Source organism: Crocodylus siamensis, chromosome 1 (assembly GCF_052110815.1).
Source record: "Crocodylus siamensis isolate JL-2025a chromosome 1, ASM5211081v1, whole genome shotgun sequence".
In the NCBI taxonomy this organism is placed as follows: Eukaryota; Metazoa; Chordata; order Crocodylia; family Crocodylidae; genus Crocodylus; species Crocodylus siamensis.
Window position 1 is genome coordinate 4,391,715 of NC_143395.1, and position 27,088 is coordinate 4,418,802.

The following is a 27,088-nucleotide window of genomic DNA, read 5'->3' on the forward strand; positions in this document are numbered from 1 at the left end:
AACCCAGCCGCTGCAGCCACCTGAACTGCCCGGCTTTTCCGTGGATTGACAAATTTCACATCGCACGCATCGTCTGGCTTTTATAACTTTCTTTTACTGGGGATTTTAAACAGTTGTCAGTACAGTGCAAAGCCTTGAATGTTCTCAGTGTTTTCAACAAGACAAAATTCAGGATAGGTGGGGAGGACAGCTGGTGTGTGATACTCGCACCCCTTGTCGCTTCCCAGGTAACGGATAAACCCCAATATATTCCTGTTTAGTAGCTTTCAGCTTGGCAAGAGGCAATGCTCGTCATCAGGAAGAGCTTTGAATACCAAGGCACGTGTGGGGCTTCAGCATATATCCCTGCTCTGTTATGTAAAGCCTTTGATGGAAATGCACCTTTAAGCTACCTACCATGCCCACTACACCAGGTGCTTCTAACCCAAACCTCCCATTCCCCTTGGAAAAATCCTGAATGTGATGCACACTGGGCCAGCTGGTGTCCTCAGTGTTAAGCAGCACAACACCAATGGCTACAGCAGAGCTGTTATGATCTCTACCAGTTAAAGCCAGGCCCCTAGTTTCAGCTGTTGGATCATGGGTTCACAAGCCCACTTCCCATAGGCAACCCACTGAAGATGGATGGGCTCAGCCTCTCGCACCCAGGTCGCTGTTAGACACTATAAACCACTAGATCAGTTATGGCTGATCAGTCTGAGGAAGATCTGTTCAGTTTTGCATCATTCAAGAAGTCCCCAATACTGGTGCAAATGATTTTGGGGGTGCCTAAGGATGGCAAGTTCCAGCTGAGCATGAGCTGTGGGACACACAACTGGCTGGGAAGCTGGTGCGGCGGCATTTAGTTTCTTAGGACCGCCAAAGTGAACGGCAATCCTCTCCCTGACTTCAGAGGGAGCAGGATAGCGCTGTCAGCAGCTGCTTGGTACCTGGCCAGGGGGAAGATGCATCATATCTCACAGCACGAGGTCCAGTGACATATAAGGCACGAGTACAAATCGACTTGGAAAGAGGGGGGATGCGTAAGCAGGTCTGATGACAGTTAGTTCAGGCACTGGGAAAAGAACCGGGGGGCGGCGAGCGGAGGTGGCTCCAGTGTTGGACAAAGCACCTTGTGTCTCAAGGACAGCAGCATTGGTCAGTAGTTCCCTGCAAAACCAGCCCCATCATTCCCACAGGAAGGTCAGTGGCTGGTCTGGCTGCAGAGGGGGATATGGGGAAGTGGATGGCGTCACTCACAGATGCAACGTGGGAAGACTAAAAACACCACCAAGGACGCAGTGGGGAAAGTGGAATTGCTTTTCGACACCAGTAGATGGTGATACGTCTCCACTGAAGGTGTCTTTCTAGGTTCTCCATGCCGAGATGGCATTGCTTTTTCTGTCCTCCTTTTCTTGGGGCAGAGCGTGTAGCTTGGTTTGCAATGCTTGCAGAAGCAAAGGCCTGGTCTATACCCAAAGACTGTACCCAAATAATCATGTCTCTCAGTGGTATGGTTTGCTACAAGCAAAAAGAGGCCTACTGCAGGTGCGCACACAGTGTATACAGGTATTTGCACCATAATCTTATGCTATATACCTTGAACAGGTGTCTTGCCCTTCCTGTAGGGAAGCATGTTTTTACCAGCATAACTGCATCCACGCTTCAGGGCACTACATTTTAACTGGACTGGTACTGCTACAGCAGTGATGCTCAGTCCAGGCTGGCTCAGGACAGCCCTGGGTGTATTGTGGCAGCTCAACAGAAAGCTCCTGTCCTACCTGAACTGTGATCAATAGAGACAGGAAGGGTGGATCTACATGAGCTATTAATGTGAATGAATAAACATCGGCAGAGTTTGTGCTGGAGTTTATTGCTCCCAGGTGCTGTGTTTACACGTGCACCGGGGACTGCATGAGCTGGCAGGGGACCCAGGGGGTCAGCCTGCGAGCCCAGGGCTGCTATGACCTGGCTCGATGTCCTGCAGAGAGGCTGGTTAAGGCACAAGGGTACTTCAGTGCAGTGCTAGCCAGCACGCAGCCCCCACACTGAAGCACCCTCGTGCCCCAGCCAATCCCCTCAGCATCTACACATGCATGGCAGTGCACTAAATAACATCCCCGCAGGACAGTACTTGTGTTTACAAGTACTAATCTATGGCAGAATTAATTAGTTTACTGTGGCTTAATAGGGCTGAATGTGTAGACTCTGAGACTTTACTCCAGAGCTAATTAGGCAACTCCACAGTAAACATCCTGGATAGATGCACCCAAGTGTGCATGCCACATTATTTGATATACCCAATGCATGTAGGAAATAAAGTATCTGCTTAAAACCATGGGTGATAAACTGAAGAGCCACTTGTGGCTCAGGAGCAGCAGTCTGGGTCTTACTGGACTATAGGAACATCGTTACATAGAAAGTCTTCCCCAAAGGGACAAGAGACCAACACATAATTGCATGAAGACAACCGAGTAGTTGTCTCCTATTAAAGATTTCTAGCAATGACAAACCCAGGCTAGATTTGAACCGTGAGCGCCAAGTTCAAAACCTCTCTCCATCCCTTAACCCAAGCAGCATCCCCCACATCCCATCCTCCACAGATTAAGTCATTAAGGCTAATATTTTCAGATCAGGGGGCCTAGAGTTAGGCCCCTGAATCCAAAGAAAGGCACCTAGTATGTGGCTTGGTTTTCTGAGCTCCCCCCACCCTGCCCTCCTCCATTTTCCTCTCTGATTGACCTTTACCCAGCAAAAGGTTATGGCTGACATCACAGCTTTCTGGGTATCAAACCCCACAACAAAAGGGGACTTAAAAAGCTCCTTAAGGTAGATATTTGAATGCTACAGCCAAGGCTTGTGCTGCGCGAGCTTCACAACCACCTCTCCCAGCACCATCTCCAAACTCCCCCCACATTTGGCTTTGAATGTTTAGACTCGAACTTGATGCGCCGCATCCTCGGCTGGAGCAAATCAGCACAGACCTATCAAAGCTAATAAGGATCTACCCCACATGTGAACCTGCTCGCTCAAGGACCACCTGAGCATGGAGACCGGGAACAGGACATACACAAAGCACTGTGACATAACCAACAGGAGGGGACCAGGGAGCATCAGAAGGAGCGACCAGAACGGACAATGCAAGAGGTGGGCACAGGCTGGTCCGACGAGGACTCTGCCCAGGCAGGAAATCCTCGAAGGCAGCCGATACGAAGCACCATTGATTTCAGTGGAGCTATGCCAATTTATATCGCAGTGCTCTGGCCCGGTGTCTCCAGTTTCCTATTTCCCACTGAAGCCAACACAGCAGGGCCTCGGCCAGTCGGCAAACGACTTCCTACGCTGCCAGCCCCTTGTCGGTTGTGTGTGTGTGTGTGTGTGTTGGGGGGGGGGGGGAGTCACAACCCCCTACAGGAAATGCACAAGCTGCCCCCTCCTCCCATGCCAGTCCTAAAGGAAAAGGCACTGGTGTCTCATGGTTATATACTGCCTGAGAGGCCCATCTGCCAGTCTTCTGCCATCCTCCCCTTGCAGCAGGTGGCAAGGGCCTCTTACACCATCCGCTCCATCCCTATGCCAGCACAGGGATGCTCCTTCCAATACAGCCTGTGCCCTCTCCAGTCCCTGGGCACCCATTGGCACTCTGCAGAAAGCAACACGCAGGAGCAATTTGCCATTCAGGATAAAGAAGAATCCTGCCCTGAGGTCAGGACAGACCATCAGACACCGGGCAGGATTTGTCAGAGGGAGGATAAACGCATCATTTTTATCTCCCCGACTCCTTTCTCCTCCTGCTATGATGTTTTAACTGATGATGAAATGTGGCAGGTTCCTCAAAGGCCTCTGTTTGCCCCTCTAAGCATGCCACAGGCTGGATCAAGGGCCCATTAAAGCACAGAACAGGGCCGTACCCACCGTTAAACGGGAAGGAGGAACTTCATGCCGATTTAATCTTTGTCACCTTTGTGGGCGACCAGGGAAAATCCTCTGCTCGTAACTAGGCTAGAGGCACAAACTCACATTTGACATAGGCTGCCAAATAGCCAACCATATCATAGACAAGCCAGGATGCATTCAAACAACAGACCTACAGTGGAAAAGGCCTGTATCCAGTTACCCCTCCCTGAGACTGTCTGCCGCGTCGTATGAAATTTTCATGAGCAGCCCTGGGACTCGGTGTCTGTAAACACCTGCAGCACGGCCGCCCTGGGAGAGAAGATGGCTCTGAGCTCACGTCGCAGCTGCGTCAGCTGCCTGAGAAATGCTGGGCCAACGCCAATCAGTGGAGCAGAGGAAAGGCTGAGGTGTCAAGGCTAGATCTGGCTCTCAATGTCCCTAAAGTTTTGGGTTTTGTTTTATTTTTTTTTTGGGGGGGGGGGGCTAGAGGGTTAAACCAGGCCTATTGCTACAACAATGATTTGTCACAGTCACCCTACGAACCTGGTATGGATGAAGCTGAGGACGGAGGAGAGTGGAAAGGACGTGGTGGACAAGAATCCAAACCGGAGAAGGAGCAAAGACGATTGCACCTGCATCTCTTTCAGCACCCTTGCAGCTTCACCCTTAGTTTTAGACTCAAAGCACCCAATCCTGCTCCCAGGGACATTTTTGTGATCGACTGCCATAATGGCTGGATTCACCCCACAAAGATGGACAGATCCCAGTGAGTCATCTCATTACTTTAGGACTGATCTTCATCATATATTCTCCAACGTCTGCCAAAGCCACAAGTGCTTCCCCATCTTCCCTTGGAAGACTGCTCCACAGTCTAATATAACAGCCCTTGGCTGAAACTGGGTATAATATCTCCTGCAGATTTACTGGAGTGGAATGGACAAGAAACCTCTGCCTCACCCATGCGTCCTTGGTTAGGTGTCCTGATCTGGCATAAAACACCCCCCTGCCCTGCAGGAGGTGGCCACTCCAGCAGAAATGCTTCTGATGCAAAGGCTCGTCCAGCCCGAGCCTCCTCTCTCAGCCATGTTAGACAGACAGTGTTATGCAAACAAACCAGTTTAGGTCTATCTACATTATCCTCCTTCACTGGTTTCCAGCAAGCTGGACCCAGCCAGTTAGTATCTACTCCACTCCAGGATGGCCTCTCAAGAGTCCTTTTTAACCAGCGCTGCCTTGATCCGACACCGCAAGAAGTAGGCTGTGACTGCACTGCAGGCCACGAGGCCAAAGAACGAGCCGCAGGACACATAGATGGAGAGAGGCCCGTGTCTCCTCTGGAAGATTTCCTGCCTGTTTTTGTAGTCTAGGAAGATAGCCTCCAGCTGCGAGAGCGTGCAGATGGCCAGGAAGGTGTGGAAGATCTGGTGGGCATGGCCAACGATGTCGCAGGACCCGGGGAAGTATTTCTCAGGCACGGGGCAGGAGAAGAAGTAAGCGCTGATGAGGAAGAAGAGGATCTGGAAGGTGTGATACCAGGCAGCCTTCTCCTCACAACCCCCCAGGTGGCACATGACCACCCGATGCGCCACTGGGCTGATGTCCAAGACGAAGGCCAGCCCGGCTGGGATGACTTGGCACACCTTCCTCATGATGGGGTACGGGCGGCGGTATCGGTATTTGGCATAGCAGCAGCCGGCACAGGAGAGCCAGCCGCAGAAAGCAGCTGCCGGGAGGAAGAAGAGCCAGAACTTATCATACCAGGCTTGATCAGAGCTGTAGTAGAAATGGGCCAGGGCACTGCCATACTGGTAGATGCTAACGCCGACGTAGTCCGCAAAGTAGAAGGTGTAGTGGGACAGCTCCGACTTAGACTGCAGCAGATGGGCTAGGAGGCTACACGTCAGGTAGGTGACGGAGGACAGGACGAAGATGAACAGGGGCAAGGACTGGACATCCATGGACAGCTCCTCCCCGTCAGCAAAAGTTTTGAACCTCAGCAGCACAGCCAGGGCGGCCAGGAGGTGGGTCCAGACATTCACCACCTCGTTGTGCTTCTGGAAGAGGCTGAAGAAGTAGTATCGCCACTCCTGGCCGGTGGGGCGGTACCCAGTCTGGATGTAGGGCTCCCGGAAAAGCTGGGGCACGTCCGACTCCCTGACGGTGCACGGCATTTTGGGGAAGCCTTCCTCCAGCAGCTTGGGCAGGCGGCGCAGCTGCTGCCCGCTCACTGACAAGGTGCTGATTCGCTCCAGGATGGCTGTCATCATGCTCCCTGCAGTAGCTGGTAGTCTGTCACCAGGAAATGTTGTGTTCTTGTCCTGCAAGAAGGAGAGAAATGAGAGGCATTCATGACCAAGAAACCCCCTGCAGCATGAAGCCCATGGTCCAAGGATCTGGGGGGGATGCTCTCTGGAGCTCATGGGATGCTGCAACCCCTCTCCCTTCTCAACCCAAGCTTTTCAGGGCATTTTAGGTGCACTGAGATTTAGGTGAGTTTGCCTCAGTGACTGGGACACTTAATAAGGAGAGGCCCCACACATCTGAGCCAGCAAAAAGCAGTGGGAGAGCTGCAGACCTGCATGCCTTGCCATGCAACAGGCCACCAAACCTGCCTTCCCAGAGCAAAACAACACTGCCTTAGTGCCCTTGTCTCTCCTGCCCTTTACCTGTGGCAGGCTGCTTTGGAGCTGCAGTATGCAAGAGGGGCAAGAGCAGACTTTCCTGTGGACCCTTCTGCAAGCACAAGGGATTAGGATCAGTGGCCCATGAGGCTCTGCCAGTGCAATGCCCAATATTCAGTTTAATCTGAGCTGAAACCTCTCCCTAAGATGAGGTCTGCATGGGCATGCCCCTCCTCCTGTAGCGGGATATCAAGCCCCTCGAGACTCTGACCCATGTCCATGGAAATATGTCTATACCCCTGTGCAAGAAGCTTTCACAGCAGGATGCTGAGGAACAGACAACCTGCTCCCATGAAGGTCTCACCCGAATCCCCAGACTTTGGTTTAAACTTTGCTGCAGAAAGTCTGATATCCCTTTGTTCATTTTAACATTAATTACTACCCCGGCAGCCTTATTCGCTGCAGGATTAATACAATGCAAATAAGGGGCAGTTGTACAAAAGCCTATTGAGCTCCTCTTACAGATCTAAGTATAGGGGGCAGACAACTAATACATTTTCTCTGGAGTAATCTCACTTTACTCCTGGGTAAAAATGGATCGGACCCATGCTGTACAGGCTTATACCAGCGTAGATCATTTTACACCAAGGTAAAATTACCTCCCCCAAAATGAGAAGCGGCTATACTACCATGTGAGTTACACCAGAGTGTATTGATCATCTGTCTGCTCCCCAAGTCTGTTTCCTCCTGGGTACCCCGCTTTGTGCAATACATATTGGGTGCCCACTGCCTAACGGCCAGTCATTGCAACAACTCCTATTGGGAACAGTTAGCAAGGGAGAGCTCGTTGTATGCCTGCTCCTTACTGGGTGCCTTTACACGTGCAATTCATACACAGCAATAAACTCCAGTGCATATCATACCAAAGTTTATCGCTCCCAGGTGCAGTGTTTACACATGCACCTGGGACCACAGCATCTTGAGTTGGCTTGGAGCAGCCCCGGCTGGCAAGGAGCCTGGTGGGAAAGCCTGCCAGCCTGGGGCTGGTCCGATTCAGCTCAACGTGCTGCTGAGGGGTTGGCTGGGCCATGAGGGTGCTCCCGTGCAGGGCTAGCCAGCAGGCAGCCCCCGCACTGAAGCACCTTTGTGCCCTAGCCAGCCCTATCAGCATCTACACATGCATTGCTGCAGAATAATAAAAAAAAAACAAAAAAACCTCCACCGTAGGATGGTACTTGTGTTTACAACTACTAACCTATAGTGGAGTGAATTACTTTACTCCATCCTAATAGCACTGCACATGTAGACGCTAAGAAGTTTACTGCGGAGCTAATTAGGCAACTGCAGTACGTGTCTCATGTAGATGCACCCACTATGAAGCAGATTCACTAAAGATTAAAATCGAAGATAAATTTCTCCAAAACAATTGGGCCGTGTGTCCATTCCTTAGGAAAGGGGCGTCAAACTCACCTGGCCCTGCAGGCTGGGTCAGGCCCCCAGACTCCCTACCCCACAAGCTGGATCCAGCAGCTGTGATGCCTGCTCCAGCTGATCTGGGACTGCGCCACACATAGTGCCTGCCCTGAATGCAAGTCCTGGACTGGCTGGAGTGAGTATCATGTGTGGCAAGCTCCCAGACCAGCCAAGGAGGACACTGGACCACCCCTCCCACCACACCCCACCAACCCCACAGGCTGGATTCAGCTCGTGCTCTGCTCTGGGACTGCACTGCACATGGGGCCTGCTCTGGGAACCACGCTGCACGCAGCACCCATCCCAGACCAGCTGGGGCAGGCACTGGATCTAGCATGCTGGGGGGCGTCTGGATTGGCCCCATGTGGGTGCCATGCCCTGTCCATATGCACGGTGTATGGTATGTGCCCCGGGCCCTGTGTACAAGGCTGGTCCATCATGCATCCCCTGTGGCATGTGGGTCAATTCAAGTCCCAGGGCCAGTACCGGGGGCTGGATAACATCACTCCGCAGCCCGCAGACCAGATCTTTGACACCCCTGTCCTAGGACTACTGTTATCGCTTTGTTTAAAGATGTGCACAACCATTTGCAAGATCTGAGCCTCTCCCCTCAGCTGACAGCCACCCAGCAGCCACCATGCTGGAGACAAGTAAATCCAAATAAGTATTCTGTGTCGGGGCGGGAAGTATTTCCCTCTTTCTCTATGCAGGGATGATTGGCAGAGCATTTCCTAAAGGACCTGGAGACTAATAGCTCCGCGAATCCTCTCATTGCTACTTTGCCCTTAAACCCGGAGCAAAGGCTGGGGAACAGGACAACAGATCTGCACCAAACCAGGTCACAAAACCTACCCTGGGAAGGCAACAGGCCCAGCTTGCAAACCTGTGGAAGAGGCAGAGAGGAGAGTCGAGGATGGTCATCGTGACCCTGACACAGCATCTCGGTGTCTCCCACTTCCTCTACCAACCCGCGTGGGCTGTCAACATGTGTCTGACGGCAACTTCCCAATTCCAGCAGGCACCGGTTGCCATACCCAAGATTACAAAAGGGTTTCTAGCACAGCCCCTGGTTCACTGGCATGCTGACCTCTCAGGGCTGTAATTTTCCATGACTGCCAAAGGGGAACTTGTTTGCTGAGATTGTCCCAGCTCCCGTCGGTCATTTCAAGGTGACAAGAGGGCTCTTTTGCATGCTACCCTGGGACAAAACAAGATTTTAACAACATGTTTTTAAAGCGGGGTTATAGCACAAGCTGGCAGCCCGGTGAAATCTGCTAAGGGCTTCTGCCTTGGCCTCAGACCAGGAGGAAATGGTTTACATCTTGACTATGTGAGAGCAGAAGACCCCCTACTCCCCACTGCAGCAACTGTCCTGCAAGGGTGCGGGAGCAGGTAGTTGAATCCTGCATCCCAAGGTCATCCCTGACTATAAAGCACAGCATCTCTTGTGCAGCTCAGTGCCAGGGTGGTTGTAAGCCAGGCTGGTGTGCCCCTTCCTGGCCCCATCAATCCTGGGGTTATCCAAGTCCCAAGGCTATCTCTGCAATATGCTGGAGCAGTGTCAGGGCTGCTCTGTTTGAAGCCGCTGACCATCATGGCCCAACTCAAGCCCCTTGCCTTGCATCCCGGTCAGTCCAATAGCTCTATGCCCCTGGACGAGTGCGGTGATTCACATCACACAGGCACTCAGTTTACCCAGACACAACACATGGCAATGCCACCCGGCACCGACGGTGCCAGCAAACTGCGGGAGGAGCAAAGCAGCCGGGGAAAGCACCCGTACCTCCCACTGAAACCCAGCGTGAAGCCCAGGGGGCTCAAAGTCCTGCAAAACCCCACCCAGTGCACAGCAGCGCCCACCCTTGGCACAAGCATGGAGAGTGCAAGGAAGCTCCTTCGTGCAGCATGACACAAGGACCATGAGCACTTACAGCTCTGCCATGTAGGGGAGATAGCTGTTCCTGTGCAGGGGCTGGCCAGGGGCCTGGGCACCATTTCTGTCCCTTGCCAGGCAAGCTGGGTCATGCACAGGATGATCTCACGGCAGGGTAGCACGAGGTCACTGTTGAGGAAGTTGGGAAATTTTCTTAGATACCAGATCCTGTTAAGGGTGCAGCATTTACATCTATTGCCACCACATGTATCATCAGGAAGCAGGCAGAGGCTAAAGAAAATGAAAATATAAGTGGGCGGCAGGGGGTGGGGGTTGGAAATCAAGAAAAGAGTCCATTCTCCCCCCTTCCCCAAACAGACCCACATAGGAGTTGTGGTTTGGGAAGTCACTAGGAAAAGGGGAATCATCTCAAACAAGACCACAGGATCAGAGGAAAGTAGAGCTGGAAGGGATCTCACGAAGGCCTCTAATCCAGCCCCCGCTCAGGGTAAGACTGTCCCTAACCATCAAGTCTCTGCCCAACCTGCTCTTAAAAATTTCCAAGGATGGAGATACCAACCCTCCCTAGGCAGCCGGCTGCAATGCTTGACCACCCTCGTAGGCAGAAAGTTCTTCCTAACATCCCACCTCAATTTCCCCTGCTGCAGTTTAGGACCATCAAACCAAGGGGTGGTGCAAGCTGTCTCACCAGCCTGGAGCAGAGGTGGGTAAATCTCCCCAGCGGCTCTATCTGGGCATGGTCTTTCTGAACAGGTGAGGGGGGCCCAGCTGGCACTGCAGGAGACTGGAGATATTGCACGTGTGTAACATGGCATCACAGCTGCCTCTGGGTCAGCTCCTCCCGAGAGTCCTAGCCTGGGATATGCCACGCTGCACGGCCTCCGGCCTGGAGCCGAGCACAAGGGCATACCTCGCATCGCAACCAGGGCTGTGGCCCTTCCCGTGCTGGGAGAAGACCCTATGCAGCTTGCAGACAGGATTCTCTGTATTGCCACACCGAGCAGCCCATCGTCCGCCGTCTCTAGCTGACCACCTCCCGTCCCTGGGGTTTGCCTCGCACCCTGCACGGCACTGAATGCACCGGCAGGCTAAACTCCCTAGTCCAATGCTCCCTCGGTGCTCCAAACCTCTTCTCTGGCCCCTGCCCTTTTATTGACTCTGGGTCCAGGAAGCTCAAAGAAAGCACAGGAACCTGCACTCCCCCAGCCAAAATGCATGTTGAGCGGGGAGGTCCCAAGATGAGCCACATTGGGAGCCATAACTTCTTGCCCATGAGTGGACCTTAGCTTTCCGCACGCCATTGGCCTCTCTCCTCCTACTATCCACGGGACCCACTGATGCATCCCACGCCGGAGGGCTTGTAGCCAGGCCCCAGCTGACTATTCCCCAACTTTCCTTTAAACAAACAGCAGCCATATCCTCTGGCCTACTGAAGGCTTTAAGCTGAGTGATGATCACTGGACAACCAGGAGACCTAGTGGTCTCCCAGAAGACTTTTTATCAGGGCTAGCTTGTGTGACCCTCGTGCACCCCACTGGGGACTGTGGGTCTGGATCTATTCAATATAAGCTGGTTAACCCAAACGTCTTGGAGACCTCCAACCCCCCTGCATAAATGTGGCACTACTGGTGTCAAGGGCTCTGACAAGTTAACCACGTGTCATTGGCCTGGCATAGTAAGACCCAAGTGCAGCTTGTACCCGGCTGCTGTGATGCAAGACGGATAGGCCTGGTATATAAATCTAGATAGGCTTAGATGGAAAGATCCCCGCTACTCGTCCAAACAGGCACCAATGCATCACCAAAGCAGCATGAATGTCTTCCTTGCCCATATGGCGCAAGGGCTAAGGGAGACCACGCTGGCAAGGTCCAGAACAGCTCAGGGCATCCCTACATAGGCAAGTGCATGCACATGCTGCATGCACCGGCTCTGGCACCGTGCGTCACAAAAGACGCGCAGAGCGGGCTGCGGGGACTTCCGACGGCCGACCGCTGTGCTAGGCTCCAGCTCAGGGTGCAGACCGAAGCGTAGCACTGTCCCGCTCCTGGATGAACAGCAGGAGGACGGAACAAGCTGCCTGGCGAAGCAGCGCGCTCCCCTTCAGTGCAATCCTCCTGGCAAGAAGAGACGGGGTGGGTAGCTATCTGCTATCATTTAGGAACAGCAGATCCTGCATCCCTGCAGGGAGAAGACTAGATGACCCTCGAGAACTGGTCCATGGATTCCAACCCTACACTTCTACGCATCTTCCCCAAATGTATTTAGGGCCCCGTCAGAAGTGCAGACCAGCGATTCATAACTGGGGAGCCCTCAAGATCCCGTTAAGGGTGCGGCAGTGCCTGGCCCTGTGCCAAGAGATGGGTGCTGTCCTCCATCGTCCCATACCCTGTGCCCACCCCCATGTCCTGTGGGTGAGTGGGACCCGCGGCTGCTTTTTTGGGGACTGCTGCCACTGCCCTACCCTGCTACCAGGCAGGCCTGTGCTGGCCGCCCCCATGCCCTGAGCAGCGAGTGGACATGGGATGTGGAGCTGCACTTTTCCACCCAGCTTTTCCCACACTCCCAGGGCCAGTGGGAGGGACCGTAGGGGCAGGTGGCTCCAGCTGCTAGAGGCGCGAGCCCCAGAAATGGGGTCACCCTCGTCCCCCCCCTCAGGTACAGACCAGGAGCAGGAAGAGGGCCCAGTGGAGAAAGTGAGGTCCTGCCCCCATGACCCTCATCTGATACCACCTACATCAGTGGTCCTGCAAACATTTTACCCTCCAGGCTTCCTCCATCATTTTTCTGAATTTAGATCGTCTCAGTGATTCTCGACCTAGGTGCCACTAAATTGAGAAAAGCAATGGCAGGGAGCCTTCAGGCTATCGAGACTGAGAACCGCCGGTGCAGACCATGCACCGTTTTGAGGAGGAGCTAGAAATGCTCAACACCCTTAAAAATCAGGGGCACGTCAAAATGGATCCAAGTGATCTTATACGCAGGAGCGGCTCAGGGCTGGCATAGTAAGACCCAACTGCAGCTTGTACCTGGCTGCTCTGATGCAAGCCTGATAGGCCTGGTGTATAAATCTAGGTAGGCTTAGATCTGGTGTATAAATCTAGATGGGCATCTAAAGCCTATCTGTAGGCTTAGATCCCCTCTACTCATACAAGCAGGCACCAATGCACCACCAGGCTCAGGGTGCCGAAAACTCCCGCACGTAAAGGGCGAAACCAGCCTTACGACAAAACAAAGCAACACCATCCCTCGGTATCAAAAAAATAATAATTGCAAGAAACAAGTTGGAAACCGAGATAAAACCATGCAAAATTAAGAAACTCCTGGGCTGCTTATTTTAAAGCAACCCCATGACACCAGCGAGCAAAAAAACAAGCTGGCAATTTCTAGCGATCATGGGGCGAACAAAGCAACAAGCAATTAATGTCCAAGGGGGGGGAAAAAGAGAGACAGAAACCCAAGGTCAGCGCTGACTGTTTCGCTTTCACAGAGCCTCTATTCTTCCCCTCTTGCGGGGGTGTCGTGACTGCTGAAAGCAGCATTTATTTGGAGGGTGGCTCAAAACCTTTCCCTACCCCGACCTCCGGAGGATACAGTTATTTGGGCTGCTCCCAGTCAACAGCAACCGAATAGCATTTGTTTGGGCTCAGAGATGCAACAAGGGAAAGGAGCGAGTGGAAAGCAGCCAGGTGGTATCATTTACAGCCATAATAGGAGCATAAAAATACAAGGAAAGCGAGCCCTTTTCAAATCTTCCCCCTTGCTGTTCTTGCTTTTCACCCGGGGTCCGACATCTGATGGGGGCATTTGAATGAGACAATCTGAAGCTCTGTACGGGCTCCCGATCTCCCCATCGGGCTGGCACCAAACCGAGAGATGTGAAACGAAGATTGTTCTGATCTATCATGCGCTCGAAGAACATTGTTCAGGCACTAGATATGTGTGCAAGAAAGGCAGGGCTTCATAAGGGTCGATTCCCAGTACACCAGGCAGACGGAAATGCAACCTGAGTTATGCCAAAGTCTGTTTAGAGCTGTTTTCTTCAATAGATGTCTCCGTTTTAGGAAAGACTGTGATCCTATATGTTATGACGTTAGCCGTGCTGGATGATTTCCCCTGCAGAGCTGGCCAAGGCATTATTATTCCTAGCTATACAGCGTCAAAAATGAGTTTGCCACTGACAACAAGATGTCTGACTTCACGATGCGAGAATGAGCCGCTTCTAAAGCCACCAGCTCCAAGATTAGGTTGGCTCGTTAGAGGGTTTTATGCAAATGGATGGAGCAGCGGGTCCTCTGTGAATTCATTACCGCTGGCTCAGTTCTTTTTAAAGGAAAAGATTTTCCCTGGGAAAAACAGCCACATTTTAAAATACAAACACTTCTGTAAAAACACTGTCAATATTGGCTAACTTGCGGAGTGGGGATGGGGGCAGCATCATTTTTTAAACCACTATCAGAACCGCTAGGGGTTGTTTTAATTTAAAGAAAAATGGTTCTCAAGGAGCAGAAATGATTTTGCAAAAATCATTGGGGAAAAAAAACCCATTCTTCCACGTCCACACTGCACCTGGAATACAATCATAAACTGCACAGAAGTGCAAAAAATGCAAGTGCCCCAGCTGGACAACTGCCATTTGCATGCACAAAGTGAAATATTTTTGCAACATCCTATTTGAGAATCATGGAAAATGGGTCCATTTGAAGCCTAAAGAAAAATTAAATCCCTGAAATCTGTCATCCCTTCTTTTCCCCTAATCAACTTTACAATTTGCTCCTTGCTGGGAGGTCCGAGAGAGTGGTGTTGGATCATCATCCCAAAAGTGCCTGCATCTTCCACCCTGTCACCCCTCCTGTTCAGGGTATATGTAAGGCACTGGGCGAGACTGCGAGGAGCTTTGGGCATCATGTGCATGTTGCATTCTGGTTGGGAAAAGCATTTATAAGTAGGGACAAACTTAAATCACAGCTTTGCGATTTTCATGGAAACGGCAAAAAACCCCCCAGAGATCTCTGCAAAAAATGGCACTGGCCCCGATTTCACAGGAAATCAACCAAAACATAAAAACTAAATAAAAATAAAATGCTGGTCCTGGCTGCCAGGGTGGCATGAAGGGCAGCACCCAAGATAAGACAGGGCTGTTCCTTGATGTTTCTCTGCCAATCAGTGCAGAAGGGGCAGGGACACATGAAGAGCAGCCCCAGGGGTCTTTTATCTCAGCAGTCATGACCATTGCACTCTCGTGTGGACCTCAAGAAGGTCACCCACATATTTGGCACGTCCAAGCTTGACCACAGTCACACTTTTGGCACGTCCAAGCTTGACCACAGTCATGCACTCAAAAAAGATGAATGTGGAAGCCTCTTGGAGTATCAGCTGATGCAGAATGCGGCTCCCTGACACCCCCAGGCCGTTACGAGCACAGTGCTGTGGTGAAAGCAAACCAATTTTTCTCACAAGGAGACGAGGAATATTCAAGACCAACAGTGCAGCGTGAAATCCGGGAACTCAAAGCCCTGTTGCTTTACAAGGATCCATTCAGGACAGAATCCTATTACACTTTCCACATGCAAATGGCCGGGATCCAGCTGGGGAAGTCCCAGTCTTGGCACGGACGCAGACTTTGCGGTTCTATTCCACGTGCAGCACGGACATGGAAAAGTCCACGCAGCTACTCAGCATGGGCAAGTACACACTTATACATGGGTACGCATGTATATATGGTCTGAAATTGTGGCCCAGGAAAAAAAATAAATAAATCAATGAGGAAGATGCTCCTCCAACTAAGGCATTCATGCAGGAAGCTGGAGTGCCAGGTTTCCCTTACAGGGTATTGAACCTGCAGCGCTCCAACTTCCCTACGTTTTAGCCACCAGGCTGCAGGTTAGGCATTAGTTAGCCAATCACTTTTCCAGTGCTCCTTGTTTTGCATCACCTCCTAGACATTTGATAAAAATGGCTGCAGAGGAGGAGGCCGTTTTTGCCCCATCGGGAGTGAGGATTCAGACAAGAAACCGGTGCCTGCTCCCTCCCCAGGCTGCAGCCATCTCACCGAGCAACATGCTTGGATCTCCATCTCGGCTGCCAGCTTGAAGAAAAGGGGATGGCTACTGCCCAGCCTGTGGCCTGGTGCTTAGAGCACTGCGCTGGCAAGTTGGGGTCTGAAGCTGAATTTCTCCATCTCAGTGAGGGGAGCCTATAAGCCAAGTTTCCTGCTTTCTGGGAACATGCCCTACCCAATGAGTGACTGGCATCCCTCCTCTGGCATCTAACACCTAGTAGGCATAAGGCCTTACCAGGTAGAAGTTTTGCAACATATGTTCATATGCCCTGGACCAGCTCACCCAGACTATAACCTGCAGCTCAAGCTCACCAGCAAGATGCCTGCTTATGCACCTTGTAGGAGGCTCTAAACTGCTTAACGGTGACCCATCATAGCACCTGCTCACACCCACTTAAGCACAGCTCAGGTTAGAGAAGAAAAGGCAAAGGAAACGGGGAAGGTGAGAAAATGTCCTAGGCAAGACAAGTTCAGAAAGCAAAAAATAAAGGCTGAAGCATGAAGATGGAGGGGGTTGTTACACATCACACTTACACACATGCTAAGTGTGCTAAGACTCCTTCATGAAGATAATATCAATTGCTATCACAGCTGGGATCCAACAGGTAGACTCCACGGGGATCTCCATCTGACTCTGATGGGTCCCTGGGCTGGGACCTGAAAAATCAGCTGAACTAGCCATAACCCAGTTTCTGCAGGATAGCAACCACCTTTGGTGCCTTCATAACCGGTGGCGTCTCGGCTGCGAGGGAAAGGATCATGCCGATGCAATTTGTTAGAGCTAAGCGAAGGCTTACTTGTTCTAACAGAGCAGTCGAGGATCAGGCACCTGCATTAGTTTTGATTTCCAGAGATGCTAAATACCCAGATACCAGAGAAAACAGGAAATGGAGCTCTTAAACCAGGCAGACTCTCACCACGAATGATGGGAAGGGGGGTGCTATTTTAGATGGCAGGGGAAAGTCCCAGACCAACAGGGAAGAGACAGCATGAAGCAGCAGGTGCAAAAAGGGAGGAAGGGAAGAGAGAGATGAGGGGTGATGGGAAGGGGGCATGGGGGGAAAGGGGCAGACCAGAGAAAGTTTGTGGAGGGTATACTCTCCAATGGGAGCCGAGTGCAGGGGACTCAAGGCAGGACCCAATATGTAATCCCAGAGTTATTGCCTCCTGACAGAACGAGCCTTGCCATCCAAGATGACAAGCAGAACAATGCCACTTTTCTCTGTTTTCTAGCCTGGAGACCTGCTTGGCCAGCAGCCAGCTTCTCTGTGCTGAGCAGTAAGTGCCTCCTGACACCAACCTTGCATTGTCCAAAGGTTGGGTGGTTTCCAGGACGTGAGACTAGTGCACCTAGTACAGTCAACAATGTGCCAGGGCTTTGGATGTAGGTGAAGTGAGACCAAGTTCCTGCCAAGAGGAGAATCATGCTTTCCTTGGGCAGCGCTTGGGGTGTTGGAGCAGGTATGGCAAAGGGCTCGTTCATGGCCGTGGGCCAGGAACTGCGCTCTAGATCTGGCAGCAAGCTGGGCCATTAACAACCTCTGTCCCCTGGGAAAGTCACTTGGTCCAACGCATTTAAAACATAAGCGATCAGAAGATCAGGTCTGATTTCTAGCGGTTCTGGGTGCTCTGTTCCCTGTCAACCTGTCCAGCACCTCCAAAATAGAAGCTATGTATTGGGGTGCTCGGAGATGGGTTTTAGTGACTCACCTGAGCATTGGTGAGAGACTACGGGGTGAGTTTCCATGGACAAGGACATGAGACAAGTGATGTACTGGTGAGAGTCATTAACTAAAGGAATCTTGCAAATAGTCTCCCTAAACCTTCATAATAACCAAAACACTTAGACCACCGTATAACAAGCAGGGGCAATAGGGGTACTGCCAATGCCCTGTCCCTAGAGTGGCAGGGAAACAGATGGGTAATGCATGCTCAGAAATTCCTATAAAAAAGGATCATGCCCCTTGTTCCAGAGGAAGTCAACCCTTGCCCCCTGTCCTGCCTCCTCCCAAATCCATGCCAATCTGACCTCGAGAAAGACCTCCCTTCTAATCCCAGAACTGGCTTGCTATGACTCCGAACGGAAGAGCAAGGCCCTCGAGCCAGGAACCTCTTGGTTCTCTAAATACTGGCAGGAACATCAGCGCAGCCTAGTTTAAAAGCCCCGGCCTTAGCTATAGCCAACGTCCCAGTGCCTCAGAGGAAAGTATTAAAAACAACTCAGAAGCTAGTAGCATTCATGAGCTGTAGTGCTAAAAGCCATTCATTGTCTTCTCTGCCAAGACTGTAGATGAAGATGCCAATTAACACCAAGGGTTCCAGAGTATTTCGTGGCCTAAATACACTTCCAGCAGGAATTCAGTCGTGACCGATCTTATTGCACAAGAACCAGCCAGTGAAAACTCATTCACCGATGGCAAAGGAGACCAAAGCCCCAGCTGAGAACTAAGTAGCTCCTGCTGGAAGAACAAGGAGCAATGGTCTCAAGTTGCAGCAAGAGAAGTTTAGGTTAGATATCAGGAAAAGCTTTCTTACTAGGAGGGCAGTAAGACATGGGAACAGGTTAGCCAGAGAGGTTTTGAAATCTCCATCCTTGGAGGTTTTTAAGACCTGATTAGACAAAGCCTTCGCTGGGATGATCTACTTCAACGCAGTCCTGCTTTGAGCATGGGCCTGGACTAGATGACCTCCTGAGGTCCCTTCCAAGCCTCATTTTCTGTGATGAAACAAGTGGTCAGGACCTCGTATAGGATACTACATCTAAAGTGTGGAGGGCTGCCGTAACTAAATTCTAGAGGCAATCGCTTTCAGACTTCCTTCCAAAGCTCCTGCTGGATTGACTGAGATGCTCCTTAACTTAGAAGGCAAAAGAAGGTAGGAATTGGGAGACAGTCCCTCAGTGAGAGGTTGCAGAGAGACAAAGGGACTGCAGAGGCTTGCCTACTGCTCCACAATAAATACTGTCATTTATTTCTTCCTATTCATGCCAGCTTATCTTTACTAAACCTGATGACCACTACAAGTGGGGCATGGTATCCTCCTTCACATCCTATCCCAAGTCCCTAGGTGATGTTACTGTGCACTGCAGAGGCTGCTACATCACACTGGATGCATCTACACAAGACATCTATTGTGGAGATGACTAATTAGCGCTGCAGTAAGATGTCACCATCTGCACATGCAGTGCTATTAGACCAGAGTAAAGCAGTTAACTCTGCTGTAGGATAGTACTGCCAGACACAAATATTACCCTATAACGGAGTTATTTTCTTTACCCCAACACACATGTAGACGCTGACGGGGCTGACTGAGGTACGAGGGTGTAACAGTGTGGGGGCAGCCTGCCAGCTAGCCCCACTCTGTAGCGTGTTTGTGCCATGGCCAGCCCTCTGCAGCATGCTGAGTTGGGTCGGAGTAGCCCTTGGCTGGCAGGCTAACCCCTGGGGCCCCCCTGCCAGCCACAGCTGCTCCACCCTGGCTCAACATGCTGCATCCTGGGCACCTGTGCAAATGCCATGCCTGGAAGCAATAAACTTTGGCGCAAACTGCGCCTGAGTTTATTCGGCCACACTAATTGCACATGTAGATAGAGACTGTGAACACAAAGTCTTTTGGGAGAGGTAATCCCCACCTCACCCCTGGACAATGCCGTGTCCCTTCCACACCAGCCACATTAAGTGAAGCAGCATGAGATCCGCCCTGGATGCAAAACCCACCAGGTGCGGGTGAAGTGGGAAGGCAGCCATGGCACGGGTAACATCTGCACTGGGGAGCAATGAACAGCCTATGTGAAAGTCTGGATTTCATGTCTAGCCACGGCCAGGCAGGGATGTACCCTCAGAGACCTGGGAGTTTGCACCAATAGTATTAGGTGCAGTTCCCACTTCTCTGGCTGCTTCATTTCCTCCTTATAGCCTCAAGACCTACTGATGGAGCAACCTCCTTTCTGAATCAGCACCTCCCTAGAAGACTACAGGATACCAAGGATGCAGAACTCCAGGCTAGGAACAGAGCCCAGCAAAGTCAGTAGTCAGAAAATCAGCATCAGAGGGGCTTACCAGAGCAGACCTTCAGAGCAACTGCTGGCTGGCCTGCAGCCCACTGCCACTGATGGGACTCAAAGGGGAAGCTAACCAGGAAACCCAGACAGTGGCCACCTGGTTCATTAGCTGAGGAACAGCTGCCAGTCAGAGCCCCAGACTGGTATAGCCAACTAAACCATTAGCCCAGGCTGGGCCCCTGACTGATACCACCTTAAAAACCAAACCATCCCTCCTCCTATGGGCAGATGTATGGACTTTTACAGGACTTCAAACCCAAAATGTATGGGCTTGTTCATGCAAGTGAGATTCCTGTCAAGCCAGATCCTTCTAGAGATCACTGGTTAAAAAGCAAAAAACAGCGATCCATATTAGCACTGTGGCATAAGCCACCATGGCTTGCACTGCCTTGACATGCACCAGCTGCGTTCCCAGATCCACCACATTTACATTCTGCATGGGATTTCTGCAATCAAGTGGCCCTCTGTGCCCTGCCAAACAAATGGGCTCAGGCTGTGGGAGCATTGTGAAAAGCAAGGGGGAAGTTGCCCAACAGATCTCCCTTAGCCTGTAAAGCTGGACTGGCCAGGTTTTATTATTGCTTATAAATATGTCGTCTCCACCAAGACAAATGCAGAAAAATATTTTTAAGGCTATAGTTCTGAAGACCACAGCATTTGAAAAGAAAAATAGGCACATCTTTATCAGGCACATCATTAGCAAGATTTGTAAGCACACGTGTCGCCAGTGAGCTGCCGGCCCTGCAGTGTCAACCTTTTCTGTACCGGGACCCTTCCCTATACTGGGGAATCCCTAGCCCCGGTTGAGCTGTGAGGACCTTCCACTTTGCAGCACCAGAAGGGCAAGGTGACTGTGCCCCCAGTCCCCAGTGTGTGACCCGCCAGTGAGTGACATACCCCAGGAGAAGAGTCCCTGCCTTAGACACTCTTCACGGGAACATATCACCGCCAAGGAATTTATTAAGCAGGTGTTAACATGATGGTGAAAGGGCTGGGAATGGCTGCTATGTATTGCTAGCTATACGCAAGCCTTGTAAATGATTTAGAAACACCAAGCTGTGCACGCAGCTGCCTCCGCAACCGTGTCACTGCTACTCCCTCGAAACCGCTCCCTCCTTCGGCTCGCTTACAGCACCTCGCCGCTTCAATCTGGTTGTAGGCACTTCAGGGTGGGGGGCATCTTTTCCCCCTGCTTCGGTAGAGAGCCTTAAGCGATGAGGTCCCTGATCTTGACTGAAGCCTTGGGCAGAGCCTTGTTTAAAAATATGCCGCGTCCCATTCCTGTTTAACAGCGTCAGGACCTGGAAGCGCGTGCAAAGCCTCAGGATGGATGGGAATGACCTTTAGCCACAATCAGGAATCAACAGAAAGGTTTCTGTGGCCTGGCTTGATTTTTCTGTCCCTAGAAACTCTTAGCAACGTATGCAAGCTACCCAAGGAAAGGCTGAAAAAAACTGGGTGCGCTTAGGTTGGAGAAAAAAAGGAGATTATGGGAGGACATGACAGCAGCTTTCAGATGTTTGAAAGGCTGCCATGAGAGATGGAGAAACTTTCTTCTCCTTTGCCACAGAGCACAGGACTAGAGGCAATGAGTCTAGGCAAGGTAGGCAGACAGGTCAGACTTCATTCAAGACATGCTTCCTGATCCCCAAAACAGCAGGACACTACAAGAAACTGCCTAGAGAAGTTGTGACACCTCCTTTGCCAGAGATTTTCATGAAGAGGGTGACTGGGCACCTGTCTGGGCTGATTCATGAACAGTAAATCCTGCCTCTGCTGGGGGAGGACTAGATAACCCCCAAGGTCATTCCCAACCCTATAATTTACCAGATAACATCCAGGTGAATCTGTATGTTCCCCAAATAATAAAAATGCACGCCTTGTTTAAGTAACCCATGGTTATGCTCCCTCCCAGCATGTGCAAAAAGCAACCGTATACTTTCAATCTGAATGGTTTCTACCTCGGAAGGGAAACAACCCACAGAGAAGACACGTTCGCCCCGTGAAGACACAGCAGATGCACCTTGCCCACCCCAGCCGCTGTCCCCTAGTCAGGGAAAGCTGACTTAGCGAAGACACTGCACAAAACACAAGCACCAACACCTACAGTCATCTCACTCTTCAGTATATTTAATCCCACGGTACCGGAAAGCAGCCTTTCGTCAAACCCAGCAACAGCTGAAAGAGCATAACATAGGAACAAGCTTTTAATGACTAATAATAGCACACGACAGGGCAGACTTTGTCCCTAGCTCTTCAAAGTGGATATACTTGCAAAAGGGTGCTGAAGAGTCGCTGTCCATATTTGCAGCTGCATAAGCCAATGAGCTTCCCAAAGTCGGGCAACAACAAAGCCAGGATTGGAACTGAATTCTCTTCCTGACAGCTCCTTATTTAGCTCCCCCGGAGGCAAAGATGCTCCTTTTCAGAGGCAGCAAGCCCTTAAATATTTTACCTTCCCTCTGACCTAAATGCACACTAAGTCTTATTCAGCTAAAGCAGAATAAGAGCAATCCACGGTAGGTAAACCTAAGCTACAGCTTCACAACAAAATGTTGCGGCGTGATCCATACTCGAGTTACTCGTCTCCATGAGTCCAGTGCAGGTCGGAGGGACCACACTTTGAAATGATCCCAAAGCTGTGCAGAGGGCCTAGATTTGCATTTGATGGGGTGCCGAATGCTGGTTGTTACCAGGGCTCCTGGACACCACGCTGGTCTCCCCCGCCCCCCCCAAAAAACATGTCGCCCACAGACTCCAGAGAGCCACGTGCGTCTTTTTCTGGGGATTCAGATGGGAGAAGGCGGTGAGAAAGACGCTGGACAAGACCAAGCAAACCAGAAGCAGGCTAACTTAACTTGGAAGCACTGTTGCACTTGAGCTAAACCCGAGTGTGAACAGGGGTCGGCTTAGGGCCAAAATTCAAGCCAAAAATGCAGTTAAGACAAACTGAAGGGACAACGAGGAGTTGTCCCAACATGACTTACGACCTGTCCACGCAGACGGTGCCAGTCAATTTGCATTAAAAGCTCCACGACTCTTGAGATCCATGTGTGCGGGTACACGTGAGCTTCTAGGCAAGAGCCTCAGGTGGTTTATAATCCCTGCCATACCAGCAAGCTCTCGCCAGTCATCTGAAGTTGCAGACAACTTCTGCCGGCAAAGCAAAGCAGGAGGAAGTCGTCTTTGGGGCAAAAATCCATTCAGAGAAGGAAGAGCGCTTTTCAGAGTTCACCTATCAGGTGTCCTGCAGCATGTTTATGAGCTGTGCGTAACACAGCAGGGAGGCGTATAAATTAATACACCGGGGCCAAGGTCCTGCTTTCATTCCCCCAGGTATCCAGCAAGATTTGCACCACTGGAAGGTGCCTGAACTGGAGTTGCTTCCTGCACCTTGACACCTGCGTGACGGAGGAGAATCTGGCCGTGAGGTTATCAGCAACAAAATCCCAAGCGATAAGAAGCAAAAGCAAAGAAAGGGAACAAAAAGGGTGGGAAACTTGCAAGCTCGGGAAGGAATTTGCCTTCCGTGAAAATGCTTTTTTTTCCCCACTGGTGAAACTGTTATAACTAAGTACAGCCTAATCCAAAGTACACGGAGCTCAGCAGACACGCTGGCTACAAGGAGACGTGGATCAGGCCCACTGCCAATAGTATACTCTGCAATAATAATACTCCGTGTGCTAGGAAACACGCCCCAGAAAAAGGACTAAAAACAAGAGCAGAAAGGCGGAGCAGAAATACACCTGTCTGATCTACTCCTGAGGGAGATTCTCCGGTCCATACTGAGGAGCTCTGCTCATAATTTTGATCTGTTCCTTCGAAAGTCTGGGAGGAAATCAAAGGTCCAAGGTGCACAGCTTTACTCATTACCCATCCTGCACACTCCTTCCAGGAGTAACACCCTGGCTGAGAAGCCTGTCTAATCCCAGCCTTTATGGCATCCTCCTCAAACGCTACTCTGATCCCCTTCTCTTGTCCTGCCTGCTGCTCTGCTTTCTGCTCTCTCTGCCTGTTCCCTCCCCAATCTCCCATGCACCACATACGGGCACTCGTGGCATACGTGCCACAGATTGGCCACCCCTGCTCTAATCGATTCTCTGATCCAACCTGCCTCTCTGCGAGGCCTCAGCCACCCTGATATTACTATTCAGGTTGGGGTTTCCCTTCAAATTCAAGTGCAAGCTGTAATGTGAAGGGACTTCTACCGATCTACGAGGGATCGAAGCTGGGTCTACAGAACAGGGGGCGAGAAAAATATATAAATCAAGCAGCCCTGGCTTTATACCACGGCCAAACAGGAAGACTTTGGAAATGTAAGAACTGTGGGATGGAAACCCCGTTTCTGATCTGCCCCCAGCCCAGCCCCCAGCTCATCCCAGCGCTCACATTCCCACCCCGGCTCTCCTGGGCATTTACAGAGCAGGCGTTATCTGAGCCGTTCGCCGCCGTTAATATATGTATCCTCTCATCGCTCCTCGTGCGGAAAGGAAGCAGCTGTGGACCCATTAAACAGCGGAGGATGTGACTCCGTTTAGCATGAATGTACCCGAGCCAGCTTTCAACCTGAAGCCACCCGAGCAGCCCGCCAGCTTCTCAGGCCAAGGTTTTGCTGCTGGCCCATAGTCCCCCCGCTGCCACGGGCGTGTGGCATTGCCAGCTGGGAGCTGGCTACGGTCAGCACGGACAGACGAGCCACTTCTGCCTGTGCAATGCGCGGGTCTCCAGCGAGGCCAGCCTATTCGATGCAGAGAAGCAGCGCACGCGTGTGCGGACACTTAGGCGGTTAGCTTCCCCCTATTGCTACACGAGGCTCTCAGGTGTGCACCACCAATTCCCTGGAACAACTAAGACAATGACAGGGGCAGGACAGAGGGGCAGAGGCTGATAACAAGTGCCCCAAAGGGGTACGTGGAGCAGAGCATGCCAGCCAGCACCTGCTGGCCTCCAGAGGGATCCAAGGAGCCAGTGCGCACCAGACATCACCGGAGGAGACAGGAAAATGACCCGCAGTCGCCAGGCATCTCCAGCAAGGCGGCAAAATCCAACCCCATCATCCCTGCCCCAGGCAGGCGCCACTGCCGCCAAATGCTCTCACGCGGCGATTCTCAACCAAGGTCCCACCGCACCTGGGGGTGCCGTGACATCCTTTTAAGGGTGCGCAGAGACACAAATGCACTTGGTGGTGCAAATACCTTTTGCCACCCTTGGCCATTTTCAAGGGACCTAGAGCCAAGCTGCAGAAACGTGGCCCCAAAGCCAGCGTCCAAGCGACCGCAGTGTGACCCTACGCAGACACGACCGCCAGCTTGGTCAGCAGAGGAGGGGAAGCCCGGCCTGCCACACCGCTGAGCAAACCAGCGATGAGACGCAATGAAGCAAAGCAACAAGGCCTGAAAGGAGACGTGAGAAGGGAAGAGCACACATTAAATCATCCAAATACACCGCATCATCTCTTGAAAGATGAATATTGGCAATTGACGGCACCAAATGCATGGGATGTTATTGTGCTCTAACGGGTATCTTTTTGTTCAGATGCTCACATCTGTAGTTCGCAAAAACAAAGCAGCCCTGTCACAGAAGACCCTCAAACTAAGGTAAAAGAGAAACAGGCCAGTGCTGAACGTCATTCCACAAGGGGGAAAGAAAGGAGATTTAAACAAAAAACCAAAAACCAACTACCCTCCCTTTTATTTCAAAAAAGCGTAAGAAATGATGACCTCAGCGGGTCACATCCACTGCAAGCCCCTGCTCCAAGCAGGACCAGCCCCGGCTACCCCCCCAGCCCCGGCTTTGCCCAGCCGGTCTTCGCAGCCTCCAGGGATGGAGACTAACCTGTCCCCGCCGCCACCCTCCGGGCCAAGGGCCCGTCTTCCTAACCTCCACCCTCGAGTCCGCACCGCCAGGGCCCCTCTCCGGCCCGCTCCCCGGGCGGGGTGCAAATCCCGGCCCCACGAACCGCCCGAAAGTGTCGGTGCCCGCCAGCCCCGTGAGAGGCAGGGGTGTGGAGACCGCCGCGTCCCGGGCCGGGCGGAGGCGGAGGCGGGGGCCGCCCCGAGGATCCCGCAGCGCCCTGGGGGCTTTTGCAAGGGGCGGCGGCCGGCGCCGGCACCGGCACTCACCGCGCCCGGGACCGGGACCGGGACCGGGGCCGGGCTGAGGCGGCTGAGGCGGCGGCGGCGGCGGGCGGGGCGGGGCGGAGCCGGCCCGGGCCCTGCGCATGCCCCGCCGGGCACACGCGCGCGCACGCGGGGGTGCAGCCCCGACCTCGCCTGCCGGGGACACGCGCACACGCGCGGGGGTTCACACGGGTGCCCCCCGCCGGGCGCGCACGCGCACGGCAGCCCTGACACACGCGGATGCGCGCCCGGCGGGGGGCACGCGCACGTGCACCGCTGTGCGTTGGGACACGGACACACAGCGATGCCCGTGCACAGGGGGCCTTCCACACGCACACGCGCGGGTTCACACAAGTGAGGCACACCCGGCTCTGGCCCCCCCGTGCTGGCGGCTGGGCACACGCGCGCGCGCACTGGAGTTCACACAGTTGCACACCCCGCTGCACCTCCCTTGCACGGGCAGCTTTGCCTACGCACCCCAACACCCGCTTCCTGCACCCCCCCACCCCCGGCCTGCCACGCACACGCACACGCACACGCACGGGCACGGGGACTCGTCTGGATCCTTCCAGGCACGATTCGTCCCTTCCCCGCCCCCCCCCGCCTTTCCGACAGCCTTGCACCCAGCCTGGCCCCCCAGGCACAGCCTGATGCCCCCCAACACTGATGCACCACTGACCCACACTCGCTTCTTCCACATCTGCCGGCTCCTTCCCCCACAGACACACTTCCACCCCCCATACACCGCCTGCCTCTCTCTCTCTCATATATATATATTCACCCGTACTGACCATGTCCACACACACAGCCCATCTCCCCACACAACAGACCCATGCTGGGCTCCCACATGCACGAAGCTCCCTGCTATAGTGGCAAATCACGCAATAACTGTACCTGCAAAGAAAGCATCATGTGACCCAAAGAATGACTAGCCAGCTATGCCAAAGAGCCAAGCAGCTCTACGCTTAGTGCTTGAAAACATGTCAA

The 27,088-nt window shown here is 52.4% G+C and overlaps 1 protein-coding gene across 5 annotated transcripts; it reads right to left on the reverse strand.

The window, feature by feature from the left end:
* On the reverse strand, positions 1 to 26,176 carry PAQR8 (progestin and adipoQ receptor family member 8). 5 transcript variants are annotated; one of them, XM_090030459.1, is made up of 3 exons: positions 26,105 to 26,166; positions 9,902 to 10,032; positions 1 to 6,194 (listed from the first exon to the last, which is right to left on the reverse strand). In XM_090030459.1, exon 3 carries the CDS (start codon positions 6,141 to 6,143, stop codon positions 5,082 to 5,084), a length of 1,062 nt encoding a protein of 353 aa, XP_089886585.1. In that variant the 5' UTR covers positions 6,144 to 6,194; positions 9,902 to 10,032; positions 26,105 to 26,166; the 3' UTR covers positions 1 to 5,081. The 5 variants fall into 5 exon arrangements, with proteins under 5 accessions (XP_089886585.1, XP_089886409.1, XP_089886462.1 ...); XM_090030283.1 differs by lacking the exon at positions 9,902 to 10,032 and having other exon boundaries at positions 25,863 to 26,176; XM_090030336.1 differs by lacking the exon at positions 9,902 to 10,032 and having other exon boundaries at positions 25,818 to 26,176.
* Positions 26,177 to 27,088: the final 912 nt, after the last annotated feature.

Excerpts from the sequence above, each read along its gene's own strand:
- PAQR8 (XM_090030283.1), bottom strand. The coding sequence starts at position 6,143 with ATGATGACAGCCATCCTGGAGCGAATCAGCACCTTGTCAGTGAGCGGG.